The 26,616-nt window shown below is 36.4% G+C and overlaps 1 protein-coding gene across 1 annotated transcript in view; it reads right to left on the bottom strand.

The window, feature by feature from the left end:
- LOC101887940 (scavenger receptor class B member 1) overlaps positions 1-26,616 on the bottom strand; it is a 104,681-nt gene that overhangs the window by 21,286 nt on the left and 56,779 nt on the right. Inside the window, exon 3 of the mRNA XM_059130831.1 lies at positions 5,448-5,533. Coding sequence (XP_058986814.1) covers positions 5,448-5,508 — 61 coding nt within the window. The 5' untranslated portion in view covers positions 5,509-5,533. The remainder of the gene's footprint in view (positions 1-5,447; positions 5,534-26,616) is intronic.

Raw genomic sequence — 26,616 nt, 5'->3', positions numbered from 1 at the left:
AAGTCTAAATGGAATCGAATGTTAATTTTGGGTTTTATGAGCTTCATAGTTATTCAAAAGGTTGACCCATTGTAGGGGAGGAACCAGAAGAAGTGGACCATCTTTATAACAAATTTTATTTTGACCCATTGTAGGGGAGGTACCAGAAGGAGTGGACCATCTTTATAACAGATTTTATGTTGATGGAAATATTGGTATGTGCCAAGTCTGAGTGCGATGGAATATTACTTTGGTGTTTTATGAACTTTATGAATATTGAAAATTTCGATCCTTTGTGGAGGAGATACCCGAAGAAGTAGACCGATATATTCCATATTCACACGAGACTTTGCGTTACTAAGAGTATTGGGATGTTTGAAATTCGGTGACAGTCGGACACTTAAATCAAATTTAATAAGACTTGTAATTATTCAAAATTTTGACTTTTTGACTTTGTGAGGGAGGTACTTGATGCAGTGGACCGATATTGTCCATTTTCACACCTGACCTAGCACCCACGCAAATATTAGCATTTGCAAAGTTGGAGCAAAATCGGAATATCCTTTCAATTTCTGTGCAGAAAATATATTTTATGAAAATTTCGACCTATTGTAGGGGAGGTACCAGAAGGAGTGAACCGATATACTCCATATTCACACCAGACCTTGAGTTAACAGAAATATTGGGATGAGTGCAATTTGAAGACAATCGGACTCTTACATCACATTTTATGAGAGTTGTAATTTTTTAAAAATTTGACCTTTTGGGGAGGAGGTACTTGATGAAGTGGACCGGTAGTGTCTATTTTTACACCTGACCTAGTACGGATGCAAATATTAGGATTTGCAAAGTTGGAGCAAAATCGGATTATCGTTTCTCTTTCTGTGCAAAAAACAAAATTGTACTTTTTTGAAAATTTCGACCATTTGTGGGGGAGGTACCAGAAGGAGTGGACCAATATATTCCATTTTAACACCAGACCTTGGGTTAATATAAATATTGGGATGTGTGCAAATTGAAGACAATCGGACTCTTACATCACATTTTATGAGAATTTTTTAAAATTTTGACCTTTTGTGGGAGAGGTACCAGAAGGAGTGGACTCATATTGCCCGTTTTCGCACCAGACCTAGCTCAGACGCAAATATAAGAATTTGCAAAGTTGGAGCAAAGGCGGATTATGCTTTCTCTTTCTGTGCAGAAAATATATTTTGTGAAAATATCGACCTTTTGTGGGGGAGGTAACAGAAGGAGTGGACCGATATTGCCCATCTCCGAACTCTATCTAAGTTTGATAATAATATTACGATGTACCAAGTTTGGACCAAATCGGATACTCCCTTCGATAGTTATCGTACGCACCAGCCAGCCAGACAAACAGACGGACGGACATAGCTAGATCGACTCCAAATGTCCTAAAACAGATTTGGTCCAAAGAGACCTAGGGTCTAAACCCGTTATTTCAATGAGGCACGTTTTCGCCGTATCCAATGAAATACACTCTCAGCCATATGGCTAGAGAGGGTATACATCATATTTATATCCTTAGCCATATGGCTTATATAAGTCTTCACCAGCCATTAAAATTTAATATCCCTGGCCTCCTTAGAGTTTTGAAATTTGTTAAAAATATCCTTAATCTGCCCTAAAACAATAAATTTGCCGACCAAATTGCACACAACATATTATTAACTATTTGCCAATTATTGTTGCTGTTGTTGTTGCTGTTTTTTAATTTTTATACATTTTTTGTTACCTCCTAATATGACGGAATCATTGATATTGGCATTCCGCACATGTCCATTGAGACATTTATAAGTGATGATGATTTATAAGTAGAAATGACGTTGATCAAAGTCTAGGTTGTCCCCCTGTCCCACCCCGTTCCCCCTCCCATTCATGTAACTTAGCCGAGCCGTCAATAGAAGGAAAACGACTTTGTAATGCCTCCCCAGTTTTGAAACGGCAATGCGAAGAACATTCAAACTCACACAGGTATTCACACACACACACACACCAGCTCACTCGAATGAAATCCTCGAATGTGTCATGTCCAATACATGTTTAGCAAATAAGTCAGTCAGTCAGTCGGAGTCGTCTTATCGCACAGGTGATTTTGTTGTCAACTAATAGTTGTTGTTATTGTTGTTGTTGCTATTTTATTTCTTTCCAATTTGTTGCACAATTTTCTAATAATTTTTTAATTCACGATTATTTGCTGTTGTTGTTGCTGTCGTTGTAGTATTTGCACTTCGCCCAACTATTTATCGATATCTGGCTTTGTAATCAATGTTAAATGAAATGTTTTATTAATTATTTAATTAACTTGAGGGGGGAGGGGTTACAGGAATAAAAACAAATACACAAAATAATGGGAGATTATCAGTAACATATACTCAGGTAGATAAGGGATCAAGATGGGTAGGGAGGGCAGGTTTATCGCTTCTCGTTAAATTAAAAAGTCCGTAAGTCAATTACTATTATTAGCTGGAAAAATTTTGGCAATTGAGATTTTTCAAGGCATGCCTTTTGGTCGATTTTCATCTCCATTTAAACCTTCTAATTGATTTTCTAGATATTCATATGTGATTGCGAAAAAATAATTTGAAACATATATTCCGGAGCCCTTAAAACGTTGGTCTGGCGTGAAGAAAAAATTGTGAATATCCATATCCATATATCCATTCAAACTTGGTGCATCTCAAAATTTCTATCAAAATGGTAGAGATCGGACCATATCTTCTGGTACCTCCCCCACAAAAGGTAAAAGTTTTGAATAGCCATAAGCATTTTAATATCCAAAATAAGCACCCGGTTCTCTTTATATTTTGCAAATCCCATTATTTCTACTTACACAAAATCTGATGTGAAGATACAATATATCGGGCCACTCCTTCGGGTACCTCCCCCACAAAGCGTCGAAATTTTCAAAAAGAAAAAATCACTTTACTGCCCCGAAAGAGAACGGATAATACGATTTTGCTTCAACTTTGCAAATCCTAATATTTGCTTCAGTGCTATTTCATTTGTGAAAATGGATAATACAGGTCCACTCCATTATGTACCTCCCTCACAAAGGCCAAAAAATTTTGAATAATTTTAACTCTTATAAAATGTGATGTAAGAGTCCGTTTGTCTTCGAATTACACACATCACAATATTTTTATTAACCCAAGATCTGCTGTGAAAATGGGATATATAGGTCCACTCTTTCTTGTACCTCCCCCCCCAATGGGGGTCAAAGTTTGGAATATTCATGAAGCTCTAAAAAGCGAAATTAACATCCGATTCCATTCCAGACTTGGTACATCTCAATATTTCCATCAACACAATACCTTTCATAAAGACGGTAGAGATGGGACAATTCCTTCCCCACAGAGGATCAAAGTTTTAAATAACCAAAACGATTATAAAATCCGAAATAAACATCCGATTCTCTTCATATTTCACACATCTGATATTGGACTGATATTGGGCATTTGGTGTACAAAAAACTTGCAATCGGATAAAGATATATATGGGAGCTATATTCAAATCTGAACCGATCTTGACAAAATTGTAGGCACTTATTTATGAGCTGTATCTGATATCTGGTACCAAAGATCATTGTTGTGGAGTGGATATTTCGCATGTGAGGGACTTAAAACCCCAAATCGTATAAAATATATATATACGGGAGCTATAGCTATATTTGAACCGATTTTCACCAAAATTTCCAACAATTCAGTTTATTTGGGCTGATGGTAGCCAATGGTGCACAAAAAACCTGAAATGCGACCTGCACTTTGTTCACAAAAATACATAGAAAGACGGACATGCATAAATCGACTCCGAAAGTGATTCTATGAAGATTCTCAAAAGTAACTATGGATCCATCTCGTTTCCTTGTGCCTGTTATAAACCAATCCACAAAGACATATTACCCTTACCGATATGTGGTTAAGGGTATAAAGGACCAAAAAGAGACACTATATACCTGAAATTCTGGAATTCTGAAATCAACGGATTCCAAGGAATATTAAATCAAAAGTCTCAAAGTTCGGCTTTAACCCAAAAATGTATGAATTCAAATAGCTCCCGTGAGTGTAAGACTTTTCGCGTCTTCTGGGACCCATAGTAGAATTTTGTGGCAAGTAACGATTTAAAGTAACGTTTAACGATTTCCAAAAAGGTCCAATAAGTCCCCTTTGTTGATTCATTTGAGGTTTAAAGAGTTTCTACCTAAATATCGTTCATATTTTTATCTGCAATACACCAGAAGCCTAAAATTTAACGATTCCAAGGAATTTCAATTTAAAAATAGTCAAAAAATGTGGAAGGGTCGGGGGAACTTGCTTCCACTTTTTAGGTAACTTTGCGATGGAAACTTTCAAAACGCCGATACAGGTATCTTCTATTTTTATACCATCCACCATACATAGAATGAAGCTAAAATTTAGCACAGATATCGTATATCCCCCATATAACGGCACCTTCCGATATTCGGTATTTTGATGATTTTAGCCACATTTTTCAACGGAACTGTCTAAAAATTCATACAAGGAGTTCCTTACGAGTACTTTATTCCCAAGAAGAGAATGGTCTATATAGGTCCACGATATCGCATAGTCCCCATATAACGGTACCCCCCGATATTCGTTATTTTGATGATTTTAGCCACATTTTTCAATGGAATGGAAAATTCCACACAAGGAGTTCCTTTATCCCCTAGAAGAGAATTGTCTATATAGGTCTACGTTTTAGTATAGCACCCATGTAGCGCTACCCTGTGATATTCGATATTTCCAGGATTTTCGCGACATTATTCAACGCAATTGCGTCAAATTTCGTATTTGAAGTCCGTAATGGATTATACTAAATCCTATGACGGAAAATTGTCTATGCAGGTTCACGTCTTCGTATAGCCCCTATATAACGGCACCTCCATATATCCGATATTTTGATGATTTCACCTATATTATTTACCAGATTTTTTTCAAGTCTCGTATTTGAATATTTTAATGACAAAAGTTGCCTATGCAGGTCTACATATTCGTATAGATCCCAATATAACGGCACCATTAGGTATTTTTGAGATATTATCAACATTTTTAAGGGATTTTACTTTTTTGAAAATTTCCAAATTCGTTCCTAACGGTGGAGGGTATTCAAAGATAGGCCCGGCAGAACTTACTGCTTTTTGACTTGTTTTTACTATCATCGTCACCATCATAATTAATGTTATTATTATTATTATTATTATTATTATAAAATATTATTATTTTTATTATATATATATATATATATATATATATATATATATATATATATATATATATATATATATATATATATATATATATATAAATATAAATATTATTATTATTTCTTATTTATATTTATTTTTTCTTTATACTAATCCTTTTCCATATATTTAATTACTAATAGCCCCTTAAAATTAAATAAAAATAATTAAATTGACTACTTACACCATTTTCTCAGATATGTGCTGGAGAGTTTTGTGCAAAGTTTGTGCTTTTGTCCATTCATAGTAAATATGTCATATAATTATTAGCTGGAAAGAAAGAAAAAAACAACAAAAAAAACTGAGTTAAACAAATAAATAAATAATAAATGTTTAGAAAATGATTCATCGAAAAATATTAGAAGCTATTAACAGATTGTTGTTTTCTTAAGAAAAAACGGTTTGCCATCGATTGGCATGTGGCATTAATGTAAATATATACATACATCCATGTGTATATATACGTATGTGTGTGAGTGTTTGAATATATGTTAATAAAAAAAATGCTAATAAGAAATTTTATTTGTTTGTTTTTGATGTGTCGTTGTAGCTCCAAAGATAACCTTAAGATAACACAAAGTTCAATGATTTGAAAAAATATAGGGAATGATGGCCAAGAGCTGGCAACAGGGGGGGGGGGGATGTAACAGGGAGCCATTTGTAATATTTAAATGATCTGGGTTCTATTGGCTATAATCAACAAGAATCAAAACAAAAAAAAGTAATATATGTCTTAGAAATCTACTCCTTTGGCCTGTAGCAATACATGGTGAGATGAAAAAACTGCAATTAACTTTAGACTGCTGTCATTTCTAAGCCACTCGTCCAACAGCTGTTAGAATTATTCCAGTGATAGCTCATTGTATTGTTTACAAGTGTACAAAAGCATTTTGGTGAGAATTTTCGAGAAAAAAAAGTTATTCGTGATGCAATTCAAGCGGGATAGTGTGATTTATTTATATTTTGCTGGAAAACCACAAGTGGCTATCGTTAGAGCACTCCATCATTTAAATGTGCATAAATCTTTTGTGTCTCCTACCATCGCTCGTTACCGTGGTAGCCAGGTAGCTTAGCCCGACGTCAAGGAAGTGGATGGAAGAGGGAAGAAAACAGCAACATCAGCAGAAATGGTTCGAAAAGTAAAGAAGCGACTTGATCGTAACCCGCATTGCAATGTCCGAAAAATGGCTCGTGAGCTGAACATATCGCAATATTCCATTCGGCAAATATTGAAAAATGAGCTAAAATCATCCAAATACCGAATATCGGGGGGTACCGTTATATGGGGGCTATACGAAGACGATGGCCCACATAGCTCATTTTCTATCTTAGCTGTGGAATCCATTGCGAACTTCAAATACCAAATTTGAAACAATTTCGGTAAATAATGTCGCTAAAATCATCAAAATACCGAATATCGGAGGGTACAGTTATATGGGGGCTATACGACGTGGGTCTACATGGCCCATTTTCTTTCTGAAGCTGCAGTATTCATTGCGAACTTCAAATACCAAATTTGAAACAATTCCGGTAAATAATGTCGATAAAATCATCAAAATACCGCATATCGGGAGGTACCGTTATATGGGGGCTATACGAAGACGTGGACCTACATAGTCTATTTTAAATACCAAAAGTCCTGCAGACATAGTACACATTTGAGTAAAATTTTATCAACCTACTTCATTTCGTTCGGAAGCTAGAGTGATTTCCACAGACGGATAGACGGACGGGCATTGATAAATCGACATAGAATTTTATGCTGATCAAGAATATATGTGGGGTCTAAAATGTATATTTCGAGGTGTTACAAACGGAATGACAAACTTAATATATCCTCCATACTATGGTGGAGGGTATAAAAAATTGCAAGAACTTACGCCGCAACGAAAAGAAAATAGACTCAAAAAGGGCTAAAGAGTTGCTTCGCTTGGCCGAAAGTGGTGAACTGCCGAATTGGGTTTTCTCCGATGAGAAAACATTCGTTGTCCAGCAGTTTGTAACAAACAAAATGATCGTGTTTACTTGCCAAAGAGGTCAGCTGAAAATGTGCACCTTCGGTTGGCCACCAGAACTCAAGCCTCAAGCCGGCCATGGTGATGGTGTGGGCCACCATAACAGCCGATGTTCGCTCTTTGCTCGTATTAATCGACCGTGGCATCAAAATAAATGCCGAATTTTATGGCGAAAATATTCTGGAGGGTGTATTGTGCCTTGAACACGCAAACATTTTGGCCGCAGACCTTGGACATTCCAACAGGACTCAGCACCAACCCACCATTGCACTCACCACGCGCCACCCAAGAATGGTTACCAAATGAGGTTTCGCGCTTCATTTTCAGCGCATAATGGCCACCATAATCTCCGGATACCAATCCGTTGGACAATTGTGTCTGGAGTATTTTGGAAAGCAAGGTTGGCACTAAAATCTACCAAAGTGTCGATCACCTCAAGCAAGCGCTTCGTCGGGAATGGGCCAAAATACCGCAGAGCAACATTCGGGCAGCATGTGACGATTTCATTGAAGGTCATAATTCGTGCCAAAGTTGACCAATTCGAACCAATCTAAACTTATTCCAAAGTTTGATGCTATTTCCGACATTTTTTACTTTTATTTAATAAAATTTAAAAAAAATGTTAAAATTATGGCGTTTGACTTTGTTGCGGGTTTTTATCTCACCCTGTATACCTTTTTTGGTACATTCTGTACTCTTTTGGGAAAATTTTAAAAAAATAGTACCTAATAGTAAAAATCACAAAAAAATGTCAGAATCCCAACTTTCCATTTTCCTTGATGAGATTTCATTAGACCCTTATCGGAAACAATTTGAATTTCGTTACCCCTTCCACAAAATAGCTCCTCTCCCAAAATGCCACCACTTTGCAAATGCCCAAAAAATTGCCAACATCATCAATAGTATTTTTCTTCTGAATTCTACCTCTAAAACCCCAAACAAGACTTCTAAGCCAAAAACAAAACAACAAAAACATTCGAAGGTATTCTTGGCGTGCTGCGACGCCACGCATGATTAGCAATTTCATTAATGGTCTATCATCAGTTTAATTCAATCACAATTTAGCTGCATAATGCCTGTCAGCCAGCCAGTTAGCCATCCAGCCAGCCTGCCTGTTAATTGTGTGCTCACTCGCTCGCCAGCCCACTCGAGTCAATTGGATAGCTTAATTGTGTCAAATTGTGTTAAATAAACGCTTTTGGGTTATAAAGAAAACAATGGCTACGTATGTGTGTCGTGTGTGTATGTGTGCGTGGCTATGCAAATATTTAGATAATAGATTTCACGTGTTGTTTTAGTAGCTGAAAAAAAATTAATTCTGAAATTTGTTTTCAGAATTAAGAGAGGTAAAAAATTCTAAGAGCCACTAAAGTTCCTCAATTAATCAGCAATTCAAGGGAATAAAATAGAGACTTTGAAGACCTTGGGTTCAAAATAGATTTTTTTACCCAGATAAGGTATTTCTTCTATTAAAGACCTGCAAAGGGTAATTTACACAAAAAACCAGTAAGGAAAGCTCAAAAGTCGGGCGGGGCCGACTATATGATACCCTACACCACTATGCATATTTAGTAGAGCTCTAGTAAAAAGGTTTATACAGGGCATTTCAGAGCTCTATGAGATATTTGGTACAAAATCAAAATCTATCTAATTCTATCGTGCATTTTACGAACTATAGCTATATCTGAACCGGGTTTCTCCAAATTTTACGTATTAGCTTCTAGACTGGTGATTTGGGCTGATATTGACCATTTAGTGCACATTTAACCCGAAATCGGATGAAGATATATATGAGAGCTATATCCAAATCTGAACCGATTTCGATAAAATTTAAAACAGCTATTGTGCTCCATCTAATACCTGGTACCAAATATCACGGTTGTGGAGTGAATATTACGAATGTGTGGGACTAAAACTCTAAATCGGATGAAACATGTATATGGTTGCTATATCTATATCTGAACCGATTTTCACTAAATTTGATATACTTGCTTCTAGGCTGAATTTGGTCCGATGTACTAAAATTCAGTCCATTTGGACTTATATCGGCCATTTGGTGCACAATTAACCCGAAATCGGATGAAGATATATATGGGAGCTATATCCAAATCTGAACCGATTTCGATAAAATTACAAACAGCTATTTCTGGGCTGTATCTTATATCTGGTACCAAATATCATTCTTGTGGAGTGCATATTACGAATGTGAGAGGCTTAAACACCAAATCGGATAAAACATATATATGGGAGCTATAGCTATATCTGAACCGATTTTCTCCAAATTTGATATACTTGCTTCTAGGCCGAACTCGGTTGGGTGTGCCAAAATTCAGGCAATTTGGACTGATAGTGGACATTTGGTGCACATTTAACCCGAAATCGGATGAATATATATATGGGAGCTATAGCTGTTTCTGAACCGATTTTCTCCAAATTTGTTGTATTTGCTTTAAGGCTAATCTCGGTCACATGTGCCAAAATTCGGGCCATTTGGGCTGATATTGGCCATTTGGTGGTCAATTAACCCGAAATCGGATGAAGATATATATGGGAGCTATATCCAAATCTGAACCGATTTCAATAAAATTTAAAACAGCTATTTCTGTGCTCCATCTAATACCTGGTACCAAATATCACGGTTGTGGAGTGCATAGTAGGAATGTGAGGGACTTAAAGATCAAATCGGATGAAAGATATATATAGGAGCTATAGCTATATCTGAACCGATTTTCTCCAAATTTGATATACTTGCTTCTAGGCCGAACTCGGTTGGGTGTGCCAAAATTCAGGTAATTTGGACTGATAGTGGATATTTGGTGCACATTTAACCCGAAATCGGATGAAGATATATATGGGAGCTATATCTAAATTTGATCCGATTCTCACCAATTTCAATAGGGTTCGTCCTTGGGCCAAAAAAATATTGTTTGGAAAATTTCATCTCAATCGGATAATAAATGCGACCTGCATTTTGTTCACAAGAATACATGGACAGACGGACGGACGGACGGACGGACAGACGGACTGACATGCATAAATCGACTCAGAAAGTGATTCTATGAAGGTTCTCAAAAGTAACTATGGGTCTATCTCGTTTCCTTCTCCATGTTACAAACAAATGCACAAAGACATAATACCCTTACCACTATGTGGTGTAGGGTATAAAAACTTCTACATCTTGAGAAGGTTCTATGAAGGTTCTCTTTTTTAGAAAATCAGACAAAAGTCTGTAACTGAGACTCCCAATTAGAAGTAGACCTATGGATCAATGACGCAGCCTAAATGGGGAGGGGTGCCATTAAATTCTAGCTTTCCGGTATTTAGTGAATATTTTAGTAAACGAAATATTTTGACATGCCAAGATTTCAATAGAAAACATATTGAACATTTGAAGGTATGGGAGAGGGAGGTGTTCTCCTAAAAACAATTATAGATAAGAAAAAATTCATTCGTTAAAAGATCAACGTTTTTGGCCAGTAAAGAGTTAAAAATGAGTGACTGACTGATTCATCAAAGCCCAAACGAATCGGCTGAGGCTAGAATATTGAAATTTTGGGTGAAAGTCAATCTTGGTCCGAAGGTGTCATATAAGGCAGGGTGTTTGGAAATTTTATACGGTACGAAAAACACAAAAATGTACTAAATATGGTACCACATTTTGTATTTGACGAACCAGTTGAGCTAAAACTCTTATATTTTGAATGAAGGTCACTGATAGATGTACCAAAGGGTTTCCGAAAATTCGTGCTACAAGTGTACATTTGAGTACTTAAATGCACTATATTTTTGGTACCATTTCGTATCATGTGAACGATTAGAGCTAAAAACTTCAAAATTGGAATGATAATGAAGTAGGGTTGATGGAAGATAGGTATTAGTTTTTGGAGTGTGTACTCATCTAGACTAGTAAAGTACTAAGCCGTACTAAATTTAGCACTATTTGAAATTACCGTTACTGATGGAGTTTAGGATTGCACGAAAAGTACTAAATAGTACTAAATTTGGTACAAAATTTGATTTGGGTGAACCGATAGGGGTGAAATCCTAAAATTTGCTATTGGGATTGCTGTTGCCGTGTAGGATTGGGGTATGTAAGAAGCGTTGGGAATTCGTACTTATGTGTACTAAATGGTAGTAAATTTGATAAATTTTAAATTTTTGGAGAACCGATAGAGTTTGGATTCCAGAATTTGAAAATGAGATTCCTATAGCATTATATGAGTATGTAAGAATTTTTACAAATTCGTACGAAATTTGGTACTATTTAAATTTGGGGAGATCCGGTAGAATTGGGATCCCGGAATTTGGAAATAAGAATTCTATTGGATTGGGGGAACCAATAGAGCTGATATCATCAAATTCGGAATAAAGATTACTGTTGGAGTGTAGGATTGGGGTAAGTAAAAAGCTTTGGAAATTCGAACTTTTGTAGAATTGTGATGAGCCGATGGAGCTAGAATTCTGAAATATGGAATGAGAGTCACTGATGGAGTGCAAAATGGTTGTACCAAAGAGTTTTTGGAAATTCGAAATTTAAATTAAGGTCATGTTTTAAAATGTTACTAAACTTTAAAGAGCTAAAAACTAGAAATTTTGTTTGAGAACTGAAATTTGTCTGAAATTTTGTCTTTGGGTCCCTGTTGATAGTAGGTTCGTATTAGAGAGGTGGATTTAGAAATGTGTACTACAAGTTCACGAAAAGTACTAAATAGTACTATGTTTGGTACAATTTGGTCTTGGGTGAACAGATAGTGCTTGAAATCTGATATTTGTATTAAGGGTCCCTGTTCATGTTTAACCTGGACATATGGAAGTGAATGGGGAAATGGGTACTTTAATTGTACGGAAAGTACTAAATGGTACTATAATTGGTTTTGGGTGAAGGTATAGGCCTGAAATCCTCAAATTTAATATTGAGGTCGATGTTGGTGTCTGGAATAGAGATAAAGAGGAGGTTTTTGAAAATATGTTCTATAATTGTTAAAAAAGTACTAAATGGTACTAACTTTGATCATTGTTGGTGTCTAGGATGGAGAAATTGATTGAAGAAATGCGTACTAAATGTCGGAAAAATCCCCAATTTCATATCAGTTTTAAGTTTGGTTAAAAACGACTGATAAACAGAGAATCCCAAGGACTCAGGAAGAGGTGAAAATTTCTCATTAAATGATCTGATGTCTGAACAATATATTACAGGTCTATCGACCAAATTTTCTACCATATGCAAGGTATGTGGGAGTTATTTATTATACCCTCCACCATAGTATGGCGTGTATATTAAGTTTGTCATTCCGTTTGTAACACCTCGAATTATACATTTTAGACCCCACAAAGTATATATATTCTTGATTAGCATAAAATTCTATGTCGATTTAACGATGTCCGTCCGCTTGTGGAAGTCACTCTAGCTTCGGAACGAATTGATGTAGATTGATAACATTTTACTCAAATGCATATTATGTCTGCAGGATTTTGGTATTGAAATTGGGCCATGTAGGTCCAAGATTTGCTATAGCCATCATATAACGGTACCTCTCGATATTCGGTATTTTGATTATTTTAGCGATATTATTTATCGGAATTGTTTGAAAATTAATATTTAAAGTTCGTAATATATACTACGGCTAAAGACAGAAAATGGGCCATCTAGGTCCACGTCTTCGTATAGCCCCCATATATCGGTACCTCCCGATATTCGGCATTTTAATGATTTTAGCGACATTATTTACAGAAATTGTTTGAAATTTTGGTGCTTGAAGTTCATAATGGATACTACAGCCTATGACAGAAAATTGTCTGTGCAGGTCCACGTCTTCGTATAGCCCCCATATAACGGTACCCACCGATATTCGGTATTTGGATGATTTTAGCGACATTATTTACCGGAATCGTTTCAAATTTGGTATCGTATAGCCCTCATAGAACGGTACCTCCCGATATTCGGTATTTGGATGATTTTAGCTAAGATTCGCATTTGAATATTGTAATGGCTTATGACCAATGTCCAGGTCGTCGTATAGACCCTTATATAACAGCTACATTCGGCATTTTTAAGATTTTAAGAGAATTTTTAATGGATTTTATTGTTTTTGAGAATTGCCAAGTTCATTCCAAATGGTGGAGGGTATTCAAAGTTCGGCCCGGACGAACTTCGAGCTTTTTATACCCTACACCACAAGGTGGTCAGGGTATTATGTCTTTGTGCATTTGTTTGTAAAAGGCAAAAGGAAACGATATAGACCCATAGTTCCTTTTGATGATCTGCATAGAATCACTTTCTGAGTTGATTTATGCATGTCAGTCCGTCCGTCCGTCTGTCCATCTATTCTTGTGAACAAAATGCAGGTCGCATTTATTATTCGATTGAGATGAAATTTTCCAAACAACATTTGTTTGGCCCAAGGACGAACCCTATTGAAATTGGAGATAATTGGTAAAAATTTAGATATAGCTCCCATATATATCTTCGTCCGATTTGCCTTTTATTGTGCACTAAACGTGTAGTATCAGCCCGAATAAAATGAAATTTTGCACATACAACCAAATTAGACCTGAAAATAAGTATGCCAAATTTGATCGAAATCGGGTCAGATATAGCTATAGCTCCCATACATATAGTGTTCATTCGATTTGTTATTTTTGTCCTCCACAGCCGTAATATGCACTCTGCGACAACAATATTTGGGGAAATATATCAAATACAGCTCAGAAATACCTCTGCTAAATTTTATCGAGATCACTTCAGATTTGAATATATCTCCCATATATAACTTCGTCCGATTTACCTTTTATTGTACACCAAACGTCTAATATTTGTCCAAATGGGATGAAATTTGGCACTTACGACAGAATTGGGTCTAGAAGCTAGTATGTCAAATTTGGTGAAGATCGGTTCAGATATAGCCCATATATACTGTTCATCCGATTTGCTATATTTGTTGCCCACAGCCGTAATATGCACTCCGTAACAATGATATTCAGGGAAATATATCAAATACAGCTCAGAAATATCTTTGCCAAATTTTATCGAGATCGGTTCTTTATCTGATTTCAAATAAATTTTGCACCAAATGGGCAATACAAGTCCGAATTTAAAAGAAACAAATGCTTCGGCATATTTAGTCCTCTGAATTTTAAATTATAATTATAATCATAGGGTGTATGCTTGAATTCTCCCATAAAAACTCATAATTATTAAGTGGATCTCAACTAAATTAGCAAAGTGGTGTAGGGTATCATAAAATCGGCCCCGCCTGACTTTAGGACTTTCTTTACTCGTTTACTTGTTTTTATTGCCCCTGTATGCATATATCTCTATCACACACACACACACATAAACACCTTTGTGTGGTGTACCAATTAATGATCCACAGACACATAGAAATTCTGAATATTTTTCTTTGAACAGCAAAAATAAAATAAATATATATTCGAAATAAAATTCCCATCATTAAGAGCAGACATGGTTGATTACTTCCAAACAAAAAAAAAAAAACAACAACAACAACCACGATAAAAAAAAACTTAATAATATATAATTACAACTTTGCGGAACTAAAAGTTAAATGACCCCATAAAAAAAACCTACAACCTTGGCAGATCGAAATTAAATCGATATTCGAAATTAAAATACAAAAACTTTTAATGAAAAACAAACAACCTCATCAGATGAGTATGTTAATATGTCACGATCTTGAAGTGGTCTTGTAAACCTTTAAAAAATACAAATTCTTAATTTCCTAGACGAAATTTCATCTAAAAAATAAGGGTCATAAAACCGCATATCTATATTCATCTTTTGCCTGCGGACAAAGAAGGCCCAGCCGAAGAATACAAAATTGCGCTTTTAACAAGAATTCCACGAAAAAATTGAAAAATAAATTAAAAACTTATCTATTTTTCAGTTTTTTTTTTTTTCAGACATCAGTTAATGATTTGCCAGTTGAGTTGGAAACCAGTTTACCTAGCCTAGGCAGCGGCAGCAGCAGTAGCTTGAAAAAGAAACAGAAACTTGACTAGGCAGCCAAGCTGAGGCGAGTCAGCCACCCAACCTCCAACCAACCAACCAGCCAGCCAACTCTTGGATCTGAAAAGCTCTAAATATTGCCTAATAAAACTTACGAATTTATTAAGCCATACAAAACGGATGGACAGACGACCGACTAGCCAACCAACCAACCAACCAACTGTCCATTCCATTCCTTCCTCTGGTCTTTTGGAATACCTGATCGGCCGGTAGTTTTATTTTTTCAGAAACCAGAAATCGCAAAATTGTTGTTGATTTCCGATTACCACCAAGAGCCGGCCAAAAATTGTTGTGTGTTTTTGTTGTTTTTCTGAGTATTGCATGGCGTTTCATGTTTTGGTTTCTGGCCTGGCCATAGTATTCCACTTTTGTTTTTTTGGTTTGCCAAGCATTGCGGTGGTCTGGCGATCTGTTTTTTGGTTTCATTTCTCTGTTCGGTGTATCTGCTGCGATGATGGCACAAGTCGTGCGTGCCTTTTCCATTGATTGAGAATCACTCACAAAAATAACTTCCACCTGATCAGGCGAAAACCGTAAACAAAACAAGTACATGCAGATGGGTCGAAATTAAAAAAAAAATACGTTAAAAAATCTCCGATTAAAGCTTTGTTGGAGCAAGATAAATATAATAAAATACTCTTGAGAAAGTGCCCAAATAAAGCTTTGAGTTATATTCCTTGAAAATTCTCCTTAAAATCTTTGAGGTGTCTTGCTAAATTTAGTAAAAATTCAGGAACAGATGGAGCTTAGAAAAAAATTCTTTAAAAGCATTGATGGGGGTATTTAAAAATACGCTAAAATCTTTAATAGGACTGAAAAAAAATCTAAACATTTCTAAAAAACTCCTTAATAAAATAACCAGTAAAGAAAGTCTTAAAGCCGGGCGGGGCCGACTTTATGACACCCTACACCACTTTCCTGATTTAGTACAGCTCCGCATAACAATTAAACGTTTTTATGGGAGAATTCAGTCAAACACGCTATGATTATAATTATAATTTAGAGTTCAAAGGACTAAATATGCCGAAGCATTTGGACTTGTATTGCCCATTTGATATATATATAGGAAATCTGAACCAATCTTGATAAAATTTGGAAAATATATTTCTGTAGCTGTATTTCATATATTTCCCTGAATATCGTTGTTACGGAGTGCATATTACGGCTGTGGGTAACAAATATAACAAATCTGATGAACAATATATATGGGAGCTGTAGCTATATCTGAACCGATCTTCATCCAATTTTATATACTAGCTTCTAGACTCAATTCGATCGTAAGTGCCAAATTTCATCCCATTTGGAAAAATATTAGACGTTTGGTGTACAATAAAAGGTAAATCGGACCAAGTTATATATGGGAGATACATCCAATTCCGAACCGATCTCGATAAAATTTAGCAAAGGTATTTCTGAGCTGTATTTGATATATTTTTCCAAATATTGTTGTTACAGAGTGCATATTACAGCTGCGGAGGACACATATAACAAATCGGATGAACTATATATATGGGAGCTATAGCTATATCTGAACCGATTTCGATCAAATTTGGCATACTTATTTTCAGGTCTAATTTGGTTGTATGTGCAAAATTCCATACTATTCGGGCTGATATTACACGTTTGGTGCACAATAAAAGCCAAATCGGACGAAGATATATATGGGAGCTATATCTAAATTTTTACCGATTATCTCCAATTTCGATAGGGTTCGTCCTTGGGCCAAACAAATGATTTGTGCAAAATTTCATGTGGATCGGTTAATAAATGCGAACTCTACTTTGTTCACAAAAATACATGGACAGACGGACGGACATGCATAAATCGACTCAGAATGCGATTCTATGTAATTCTATGCAGAACTATGGGTCAAAGCCATAATACCCTGACCACCTTGTGGTGTAGGGTATAAAAAAAAAATTCTTACAAAAAGAACATTACAATTTAGGATATTAAAAAAATATTTTTTTTAATCCAAAGCCATCCTTTTTATAATGTAAACAAAACCAAATCATTCTCATAAAAATTCATTAAAAGACTTAAAAATTACTCTCTCTCTCTTTTTAAAAAAAAATATACAAAATCTACTCTCGAAAAAACTTTTAAAAAATGCAACCAACCTCAGACTGTTGTCATTTCTATGCCACTCGTCCGACAGCTGTTAGAATTATTCCAGTGACAGCTCATTATATTGTTTGCAAGCGTACAAAAGCGTTTTGGTGAGAATTTTCCAGAAAAAAAGTTATTCGTGATGGCCTCCAGAATTCAAGCGGGATAGTGTGATTTCTTTATATTTGACTGGAGAACCACATGTGGCTATCGTTAGAGCACTTCAGCATTTAAATGTGAATAAATCGTTTGTGTTCCGTACCATCGCTCGTTACCGTGATACTGGTGGCGTAGCCCGACATCAAGGAATGGGATGGAAGAAAATAGCAACATCAGCAGAAATGGTTCGAAAAGTAAAAAAGCGACTTGATCGAAACCCGCGTCACAATGGCCCAAAAATGGCTCGTGAGCTGAACATATCCACAATATTCTATTCGCCAAATATTGAAAAATAAGATCGGTCTAAAGCCATTGAAATTCCACAAAGTGCAAGAACTTACACCGCAAGAGAAAGAAAATAGACTCAGCCGAGCTAAGGAGTTGCTTTGCTTGGCCGAAAGTGGTGAACTGCCGAAATTGGTTTTCTCCGATTAGAAAACTTTCGTTGTCCAGCAGTTTGTAAACAAACAAAATGGTCGTGTTTACTTTCCAAAGAGGTCAGCTGAAAATGTCCACCTTCGGTTGGTCACCAAAACTCAAGCCTCAAGCCGGCCATGGTGATGGTGTGGGCCGCCATAACAGCCGATGGTCTCTCCCCGATTGTATTAATCGACCGTGGCATCAGAATAAATGCCGAATATTATCGCGAAAATATTCTGGAGGGTGCATTAAAGCCTTGGCCAGGCAAACATTTTGGCCACAGTCCTTAGATGTTCCAACAGGACTCAGCACCATGGCACCCAGCACCCAAGAATCGTTACAGGTTTCTCGCTTCATTTCCAGCGCACAATGGCCACCAAAATCCCCCGATACCAATCCGTTGGACTATTGTGTCTGGAGTATTTTGGAAAGCACGGTCTTCTTCACATAAAAGACTGAAGGCTTTTTTTTCGCAGAAAACCTTCAGGTCATTTTATAGAAGACCTGGAGTCCTGTAGGAATTCTAATAGAAGACCTGGAAGTCTTCTTCTCATAGAAGACATGGAGGTCTTCTTATAGAGGACCTGGAGGTGTTCTGATAGAAGACCTGAAGGTGTTCTAATAGAAGACCTGAAGTTTTTCTCATAGAAGACCATGAGATCTTCTCATAGAAGAGCTAAATTTCTTCTTATAGAAGAGCAGAAGCCTGGAGGTCTTCTCATAGAAGACCTGGAGGTCTTCTTCTCTAGGAGGACCTGGAGGTTTTCTTCTATTAAAAGACCTGGAGGTCTTTTCATAGAAGACTTGGAGTTCTTCTCATAGAAGACTTGGAAGCCTTCTCATAGAAGACCTGGTACTCATAAAGCACGGTTGGCACCAAAAAAAATACCAAAGTGTCGATCACCCCAAGCAAGCGCTTCGCCGGGAATGGGCCAAAATACCGCAGAACAACATTTGGGCAGCGTGTGACGGTTTCATTTGCCGTTTGAAGGCCATAATTCGTTCCAAATAGAATACCTGGAGGTCTTCTTTTATTAAAAACTGGAGGCCTTCTTATAAAAGACCTGGAGGTCTTCTCATATAAGACCTGGAGGTCTTCATATAGAAGACCTGGATACTTTCTTGGCCATAATTCGTTCCAGATTCGTAAATCTAAACTTATTTTAAAATTTTATGCAAATTCCGACATTTTTTGCTTTCATTCAATAAAATTGAAAAAAAATTAAAAATTATCGCGTTTGACTTTGTTGCTTTTTTTATATCACGCTGTATTTAGGGGTTCAAATAAACCAAAAACAGATAAATTTTCCTTATCCCACAATTGAAGCCATTCGACACGCCTGAGATAAGGACAGGGAAGAATTCTAGCATTTTGGATGACCATTGGATTATATTTAGCTATAAAATGGACCACAACCATAACAGCAAGACGCCGTGCGTAAATATTGGGCAAATGTCCCTGATCAAAATACTAAGGGTAATATCTGGACAGTGTTCCTTGACATAATTTCAAAAGCGAAATCTTTCAAACTGGATTTGGACATAAGGGAGCTTCTAACATATTGTAGTGTTTTAGGGTATCACATGGTCAGCCCGCACAACTATAGCCTTTGCCTACTTGTTTTTTTTTTTTTTTTTTGGATCAGCGTAATATTCTAAGATGATCTCGCGATCTCCGTCTGTCTGTCCGTCTGTTGTTATCACGAACGAATTAAGATAAAAGGCTAAAATTTTGCATACATGCATAGCTTACCAGTAGGCAAGTAAAGTTCGTAAATTGGCTATGTCGGTTGACGTTTTCGTATAGCCCCCATACAACGGTACCTCCCTATATACGGTATTTTCATGAATTTAGCGACAGTATTAACCGGAATTATTTAACATTTCACATTTAAATTTCGTAGTGGATACCACAGCCGATGACAAACATTTTTGTATGCAGGTCCACGTTTTCGTATAGCCCCCATATAACTGTACCTCCCGATATTTGGTATTTTGATGATTCCAGCAACATTATTCATCGGAATCATTTCAAATTTCATACTGGAAGATCCTAATGGGTACTACAACCTAAGACAGAAAATTGTCTGTGAAGGTCCACGTCTTCGTATAGCCCCCATATAACGGTAACCCCAGATATCGGGTATTTTGATGATTTTAGCTACAGTTTTTACCGGAATTGTTTCAAATTTCGCATTTGAAGTTCGTAATGGATACTACAGCCTAAGACAGAAAATGAGCCATATAGGTTCACGTCTTCGTATAGCCCCCATATAACGGTAGCTCCCGATATTGGGTATTTTGATGATTTTATCTACAGTTTTTACCGGAATTGTTTCAAATTTCGCATTTGAAGTTCGTAATGGATACTACAGCCTATGGCAGAAAATTGTCTATGCAGGTCCACGTTTTGTGATCCCCATGGTACCTCCCTGAATTCGGTATTTTGATAATTTTAGCTACATTATAAACAGATTTTTTCAAGTTTCGCATTTGAATATTGCAATGACTTATGACAAAATGTCCATGTCGTCGTATAGACCCTAATATAACGGCTACATTCGGTATTTTTAAGATATTAACAGAATTTTTTAAGGATTTTATTTATTATTATTATTTTTTTTTTTTATTTATTTATTTATTTTTTTTTTTTTTTTGAGAATTGCAAAATTCGTTCCAAATGGTGGAGGGTATTCAAGTTTTTACTTGTTTCCTTTTATTTATTTAATTTTGTTTTGAATATTTCTATTCGAAAAAAAATTTCCAAACAATCCAGATGACATCTCCGAGACTCAGTTTAAATAATGTTTTCATTAAAATTTAATTAAAACCTGTCTCCAATTAAATTGCGCTGCAACAGATAATAGAAAGTTGTTTAAACTAACATTCGAATAGAGAAGATATCACAAATTTGTTTCATAACTGGAGCTTCAGCCAAGTTAGGGGACCAATTATTTATTTCGCTTTTTTTGCGGCTTAATCATCCAAATAATGGACATTCAGATGTGCTGCCAATTAATTTTTGAAGTTTAAACGACCTTTGAATGTAATTACAAAATAAATTGTTATTAACTTTTTTTGGGTGGGGATGGTATTTAAACAATTATCAACAAATGTGGACTGAAATTGACAAGTAAAGCCTTTATATACCAGAAAGCAAATTTTCAAATAGAAAATTTGGTTTCTTCCATTATTATTATTTTATATTTTTTTTAAATATTATTTAAGTATCAATTCTTCTCAATCTTCCATGTGTAATATGCAATAGGTTCCACTGTAATTCTCATACTGCTAAATTACGCATAAATTGTTGGACACTCATTACGTCGATGATTTGTTGAAGCTATGCTGTTGTTGGGTGTGTGTTTGTTTTTTTTTTTTTCAAATTTATTTTTCGGGTGAAAATTTTGTTGCCACTGATGGCGCTCGAAAGTAAATTTATTTAGACCCGCACACATATATTTGTGTTGGCTTCTGTTTATTTATTTATTTATTTATTTATTTATTTATTTTTTTTTTTTTTGGCGGAATATTTATTTTCAACATTGTTGGCATTTCATTAATCAACAAACGACTATATTTACCTATCAGGTAGCAGGGGGTAAAATGGGAAACCCCAAACAAAAATTTTTTTTTTCACTACCAACTTAAGCTATGGAGACGTCTTATTTGACAGCAGAGACAGAGAGAAGGTGATATGTTTCGCAGTAAAAAGTTTGGATTTCTGGTGTGTTATTTTGTATTGTGCATGGCATTTCTGGTACTGCAATATAAATAACAACAACAAATACAATAACTACAACTACAACAATGAGGAAACAACACATGCAATACAAACATAAATAAATCAAGTGCAGAGCACCTAAGAAACTACATTGGAAGGGGTCGAATTTTTAGATATTTTCAACTTCATACGGTTTTTTTTAAATAATTTTTTTCAAGCAACTCCAGAGCTATGGCCTTTAATTTTTGGAGAACAATTTTAAAGCAACACCAAAGACATAGGCTTCGATTTTTCAAAGAATATTTTTCCAAATATCATCAAAATTATAGAACAGGAAATTTAAGGAATATTTTGAATTCCATTTTATTTTGAATCTTGAATTTTAATAGAAAGTCAGCAGGAGCTAAAAAAAGACCAGAAGTTTTTCCCGCAGAGAAGCTCTTCGGATAGAGCAGAAGCTCTTCTCATAGAAGAGTCGAAGCTCTTCGTATAGAAGAGTCGAAGCTCTTCGTATAGAAGAGTCGAAGCTCTTCTCATCGAAGAGTCGCAGCTCTTCTCATAGAAGAGTCGAAGCTCTTCTCATCGAAGAGTCGCAGCTCTTCTCATAGAAGAGTCGCAGCTCTTCTCATAGAAGAGTCGCAGCTCTCCTCATAGAAGAGTCGCAGCTCTCCTCATAGAAGAGTCGCAGCTCCCCTCATAGAAAAGCAGAAGCTCTTCCTATAGAGGAGCAGAAGCTTTTCTTACAGAAGAGCACAGAAGCTCCTCTTCTTGTAGAAGAGCAGACGCTCCTCTTCGTATAGAAGAGTCGAAGCTCTTCTTCTTATAGAAGAGCAGAATCTCTTCTTCTTATAGAAGAGTCGAATCTCTTCCTCTTATAGAAGACCAGACGCTCCTCTTCTTATAGAAGAGCAGAAGCTCCTCTTCCTATAGAAGAGCAGAAGCTCCTCTTCCTATAGAAGAGCAGAAGCTCCTCTTCCTATAGAAGAGCAGAAGCTCCTCTTCCTATAGAAGAGCAGAAGCTCCTCTTCCTATAGAAGAGCAGAAGCTCCTCTTCTTATAGAAGAGCAGAAGCTCCTCTTCCTATAGAAGAGCAGAAGCTCCTCTTCCTATAGAAGAGCAGAAGCTCCTCTTCCTATAGAAGAGCAGAAGCTCCTCTTCCTATAGAAGAGCAGAAGCTCCTCTTCTTATAGAAGAGCAGAAGCTCCTCTTCTTATAGAAGAGCAGAAGCTCCTCTTCTTATAGAAGAGCCGAAGCTCCTCTTCTTATAGAAGAGCCGAAGCTCCTCTTCTTATAGAAGAGCCGAAGCTCCTCTTCTTATAGAAGAGCCGAAGCTCCTCTTCTTATAGAAGAGCCGAAGCTCCTCTTCTTATAGAAGAGCCGAAGCTCCTCTTCTTATAGAAGAGCCGAAGCTCCTCTTCTTATAGAAGAGCCGAAGCTCCTCTTCTTATAGAAGAGCCGAAGCTCCTCTTCTTATAGAAGAGCCGAAGCTCCTCTTCTTATAGAAGAGCCGAAGCTCCTCTTCTTATAGAAGAGCCGAAGCTCCTCTTCTTATAGAAGAGCCGAAGCTCCTCTTCTTATAGAAGAGCCGAAGCTCCTCTTCTTATAGAAGAGCCGAAGCTCCTCTTCTTATAGAAGAGCCGAAGCTCCTCTTCTTATAGAAGAGCCGAAGCTCCTCTTCTTATAGAAGAGCAGAAGCTCCTCTTCTTATAGAAGAGCAGAAGCTCCTCTTCTTATAGAAGAGCAGAAGCTCCTCTTCCTATAGAAGAGCAGAAGCTCCTCTTCCTATAGAAGAGCAGAAGCTCCTCTTCCTATAGAAGAGCAGAAGCTCCTCTTCCTATAGAAGAGCAGAAGCTCCTCTTCTTATAGAAGAGCAGAAGCTCCTCTTCTTATAGAAGAGCAGAAGCTCCTCTTCTTATAGAAGAGCCGAAGCTCCTCTTCTTATAGAAGAGCCGAAGCTCCTCTTCTTATAGAAGAGCCGAAGCTCCTCTTCTTATAGAAGAGCCGAAGCTCCTCTTCTTATAGAAGAGCCGAAGCTCCTCTTCTTATAGAAGAGCCGAAGCTCCTCTTCTTATAGAAGAGCCGAAGCTCCTCTTCTTATAGAAGAGCCGAAGCTCCTCTTCTTATAGAAGAGCCGAAGCTCCTCTTCTTATAGAAGAGCCGAAGCTCCTCTTCTTATAGAAGAGCCGAAGCTCCTCTTCTTATAGAAGAGCCGAAGCTCCTCTTCTTATAGAAGAGCCGAAGCTCCTCTTCTTATAGAAGAGCCGAAGCTCCTCTTCTTATAGAAGAGCCGAAGCTCCTCTTCTTATAGAAGAGCCGAAGCTCCTCTTCTTATAGAAGAGCCGAAGCTCCTCTTCTTATAGAAGAGCCGAAGCTCCTCTTCTTATAGAAGAGCCGAAGCTCCTCTTCTTATAAAAGAGCCGAAGCTCCTCTTCTTATAGAAGAGCCGAAGCTCCTCTTCTTATAGAAGAGCCGAAGCTCTTCTTATAGAAGAGGAGAAGCTCCTCTTCTTATAGAAGAGCAGAAGCTCCTCTTCTTATAGAAGAGCAGAAGCTCCTCTTAAGAAAAGGACAAAAGCTCTTCTTATAGAAGAGGACAGATGCTCTTCTTATAGAAGACCTGAAGGCCTTCTTCTCATATAAGACCTGGAGGTCTTCTTCTCATAGAAGACCTGGAGGTCTTCTTCTCATAGAAGACCTGTAGGTCTTCTTCTCATAGAAGACCTGGAGGTCTTCTTCTCATAGAAGACCTGGAGGTCTTCTCATAGAAGACCTAGAAGTCTTCTCATAGAAGACCTAGTAGTCTTCTCATAGAAGTCCGAGAAGTCTTCTCATAGAAGACCTGGAGTTCTTCTCACAGAAGACCTGGAGGTCTTCTCATAGAAGACCTGAATGTATTCTTCTCATAGAATACCTGAAGGTATTCTTCTGATAGAATACCTGAAGGTATTCTTCTCAAAGAAGACCTGGAGGTCTTTTCATAGAAGACCTAAAGGTCTTCGCATAGAAGACCTGGAGTTTTTCTCTCTTTTATCTACCACTCCAAAAAATATCGCCCTCCTCCTCTCCTTCTTCTTTTATAGTGCAATATCCCGCACTAAAAACATTTTCAAAGTCAAACTAAACCAACAAAAATTAGACGACATTAAACAAATCACAACATTGTTGGCTAAGAGTCGGGGGGAGATATTGGTTATCGGCCCTCATATTTATGTGCACATACACACAAACATACACACATTTGTTTGTATGTTTTGTTCGTGGTCGTTTACATTTTTAAACACGTTTAAGTGTGACATAAATAAATTAGCGGCAAAGAGAACCGGTGCTACAATTACCAGCATATGAAGACCCCCTTCTCCCCCTCGCTACACCTCATTCGATTTATATAATTTGACATTCGCACGAATCTTTACGAAATAATGCGATGCGAAGCAACAACAACAATAAGGCAAGCATAAAAACATATAGTCATAATTTACTCAAGCCCCAAAATGTTGTTGTTTTGTTAAAACAATGAGTAAATGTTTGAAGTGTTGTTGTTGTTGCCTTAAGACTCCAATATATCTGTCAGTATGTCTGCCTGTCTGTCAGCTAGTCAAACGCAAAGAATAGAAGCTATAGAAAAATTGAAACGGTCATTTGAAGTCAAAATTTAAGGTCGCCATAACAAAACGAAGCAGAAACACAATTGATCATGTCTCCAAGAGATGATGGTTCAAAATTTGATTTTGGTTTTTTTTTTTTTTGAATTGATATCTGATAATTTAAAAACAGAAGGCAATTGCCGTAAAACCCATTAACCAGCCACTTACGTGTTTTTGTGTTTTTATGGAGCCTTACAATTGTGGCCAATTATTGAAATGGAAACAGGTATCCAATGACACTTCTGAACAAGAATCTCAAAACGAAAACTCAAAATTGTTTGATTGGCAGTTAGAACACGCTATAACCTGATCGGTTATTTATCAATCGCGCAAATGAAATGTTCGATTGCAAAACCAAATAATGCAAATTACGACTATAAATCGTTGTTATTTGCATATTTTGTTGAGATTATTTATTGTTTATTGGAAAGACAACAAAAAAAATGGATTCTGCTAAGCTAATAAAAATCGATGACGTTAAGAAACAAATAATAAAAATAAAAATACCTTATAATAAATAATAATCCATTAGATTGGAATAAAAGTCCATTTCTATTGCCAGAGATGTTAATAAAGTAAATGCGGAAAAGGCAAAGAACACAGGTACTGTCTAAGTAAGGTAAGCAGGTAAGCAGACTTTGGTTATGGCGAATAACTTTGGAAGACTCTTTGATTGAAAATATTTCGGATTGTCCACAAAATTGAAAACCTCCAAGAACAAAATCATAAAAAATGGAATATATATCTCAAAAATGTTTCTAAAATTACAAAAGTATTTAAAAAATCTACTATGGGAATTCTAGAAAAAATCTGAAAAAAAAATTATTTCCCCAATACCCCTTGATTATCGATCGAAATTTGTTAAAAATTATTTTTTTTTAAAACAAGGAATGAAAAATTTTATTTAAAACCGATAATATTTGGCTCAATAAGCCTTAACAGTAATCTCTAAAATCCAAAATGTTATGAAGAAGTCTTTTTAAAAACACGCGATTATCATCAAAAAAAAACCAGTAAGGAAAGCTCAAAAGTCGGGCGGGGCCGACTATATGATACCCTACACCACTATGCATATTTAGTAGAGCTCTCGTAAAAAGGTTTATACAGGGCATTTCAGAGCTCTATGAGATATTTGGTACAAAATCAAAATCTATCTAATTCTATCGTGCATTGTACGAACTATAGCTATCTCCGAACCGGGTTTCTCCAACTTTTACGTATTAGCTTCTAGACTGAATTCGGTCTTATGTACGAAAA

Source organism: Musca domestica, unplaced genomic scaffold, assembly GCF_030504385.1.
Source record: "Musca domestica strain aabys unplaced genomic scaffold, Musca_domestica.polishedcontigs.V.1.1 8, whole genome shotgun sequence".
Taxonomy (NCBI): Eukaryota; Metazoa; Arthropoda; class Insecta; order Diptera; family Muscidae; genus Musca; species Musca domestica.
This window is presented reverse-complemented; position numbering and strand designations above follow the sequence as displayed.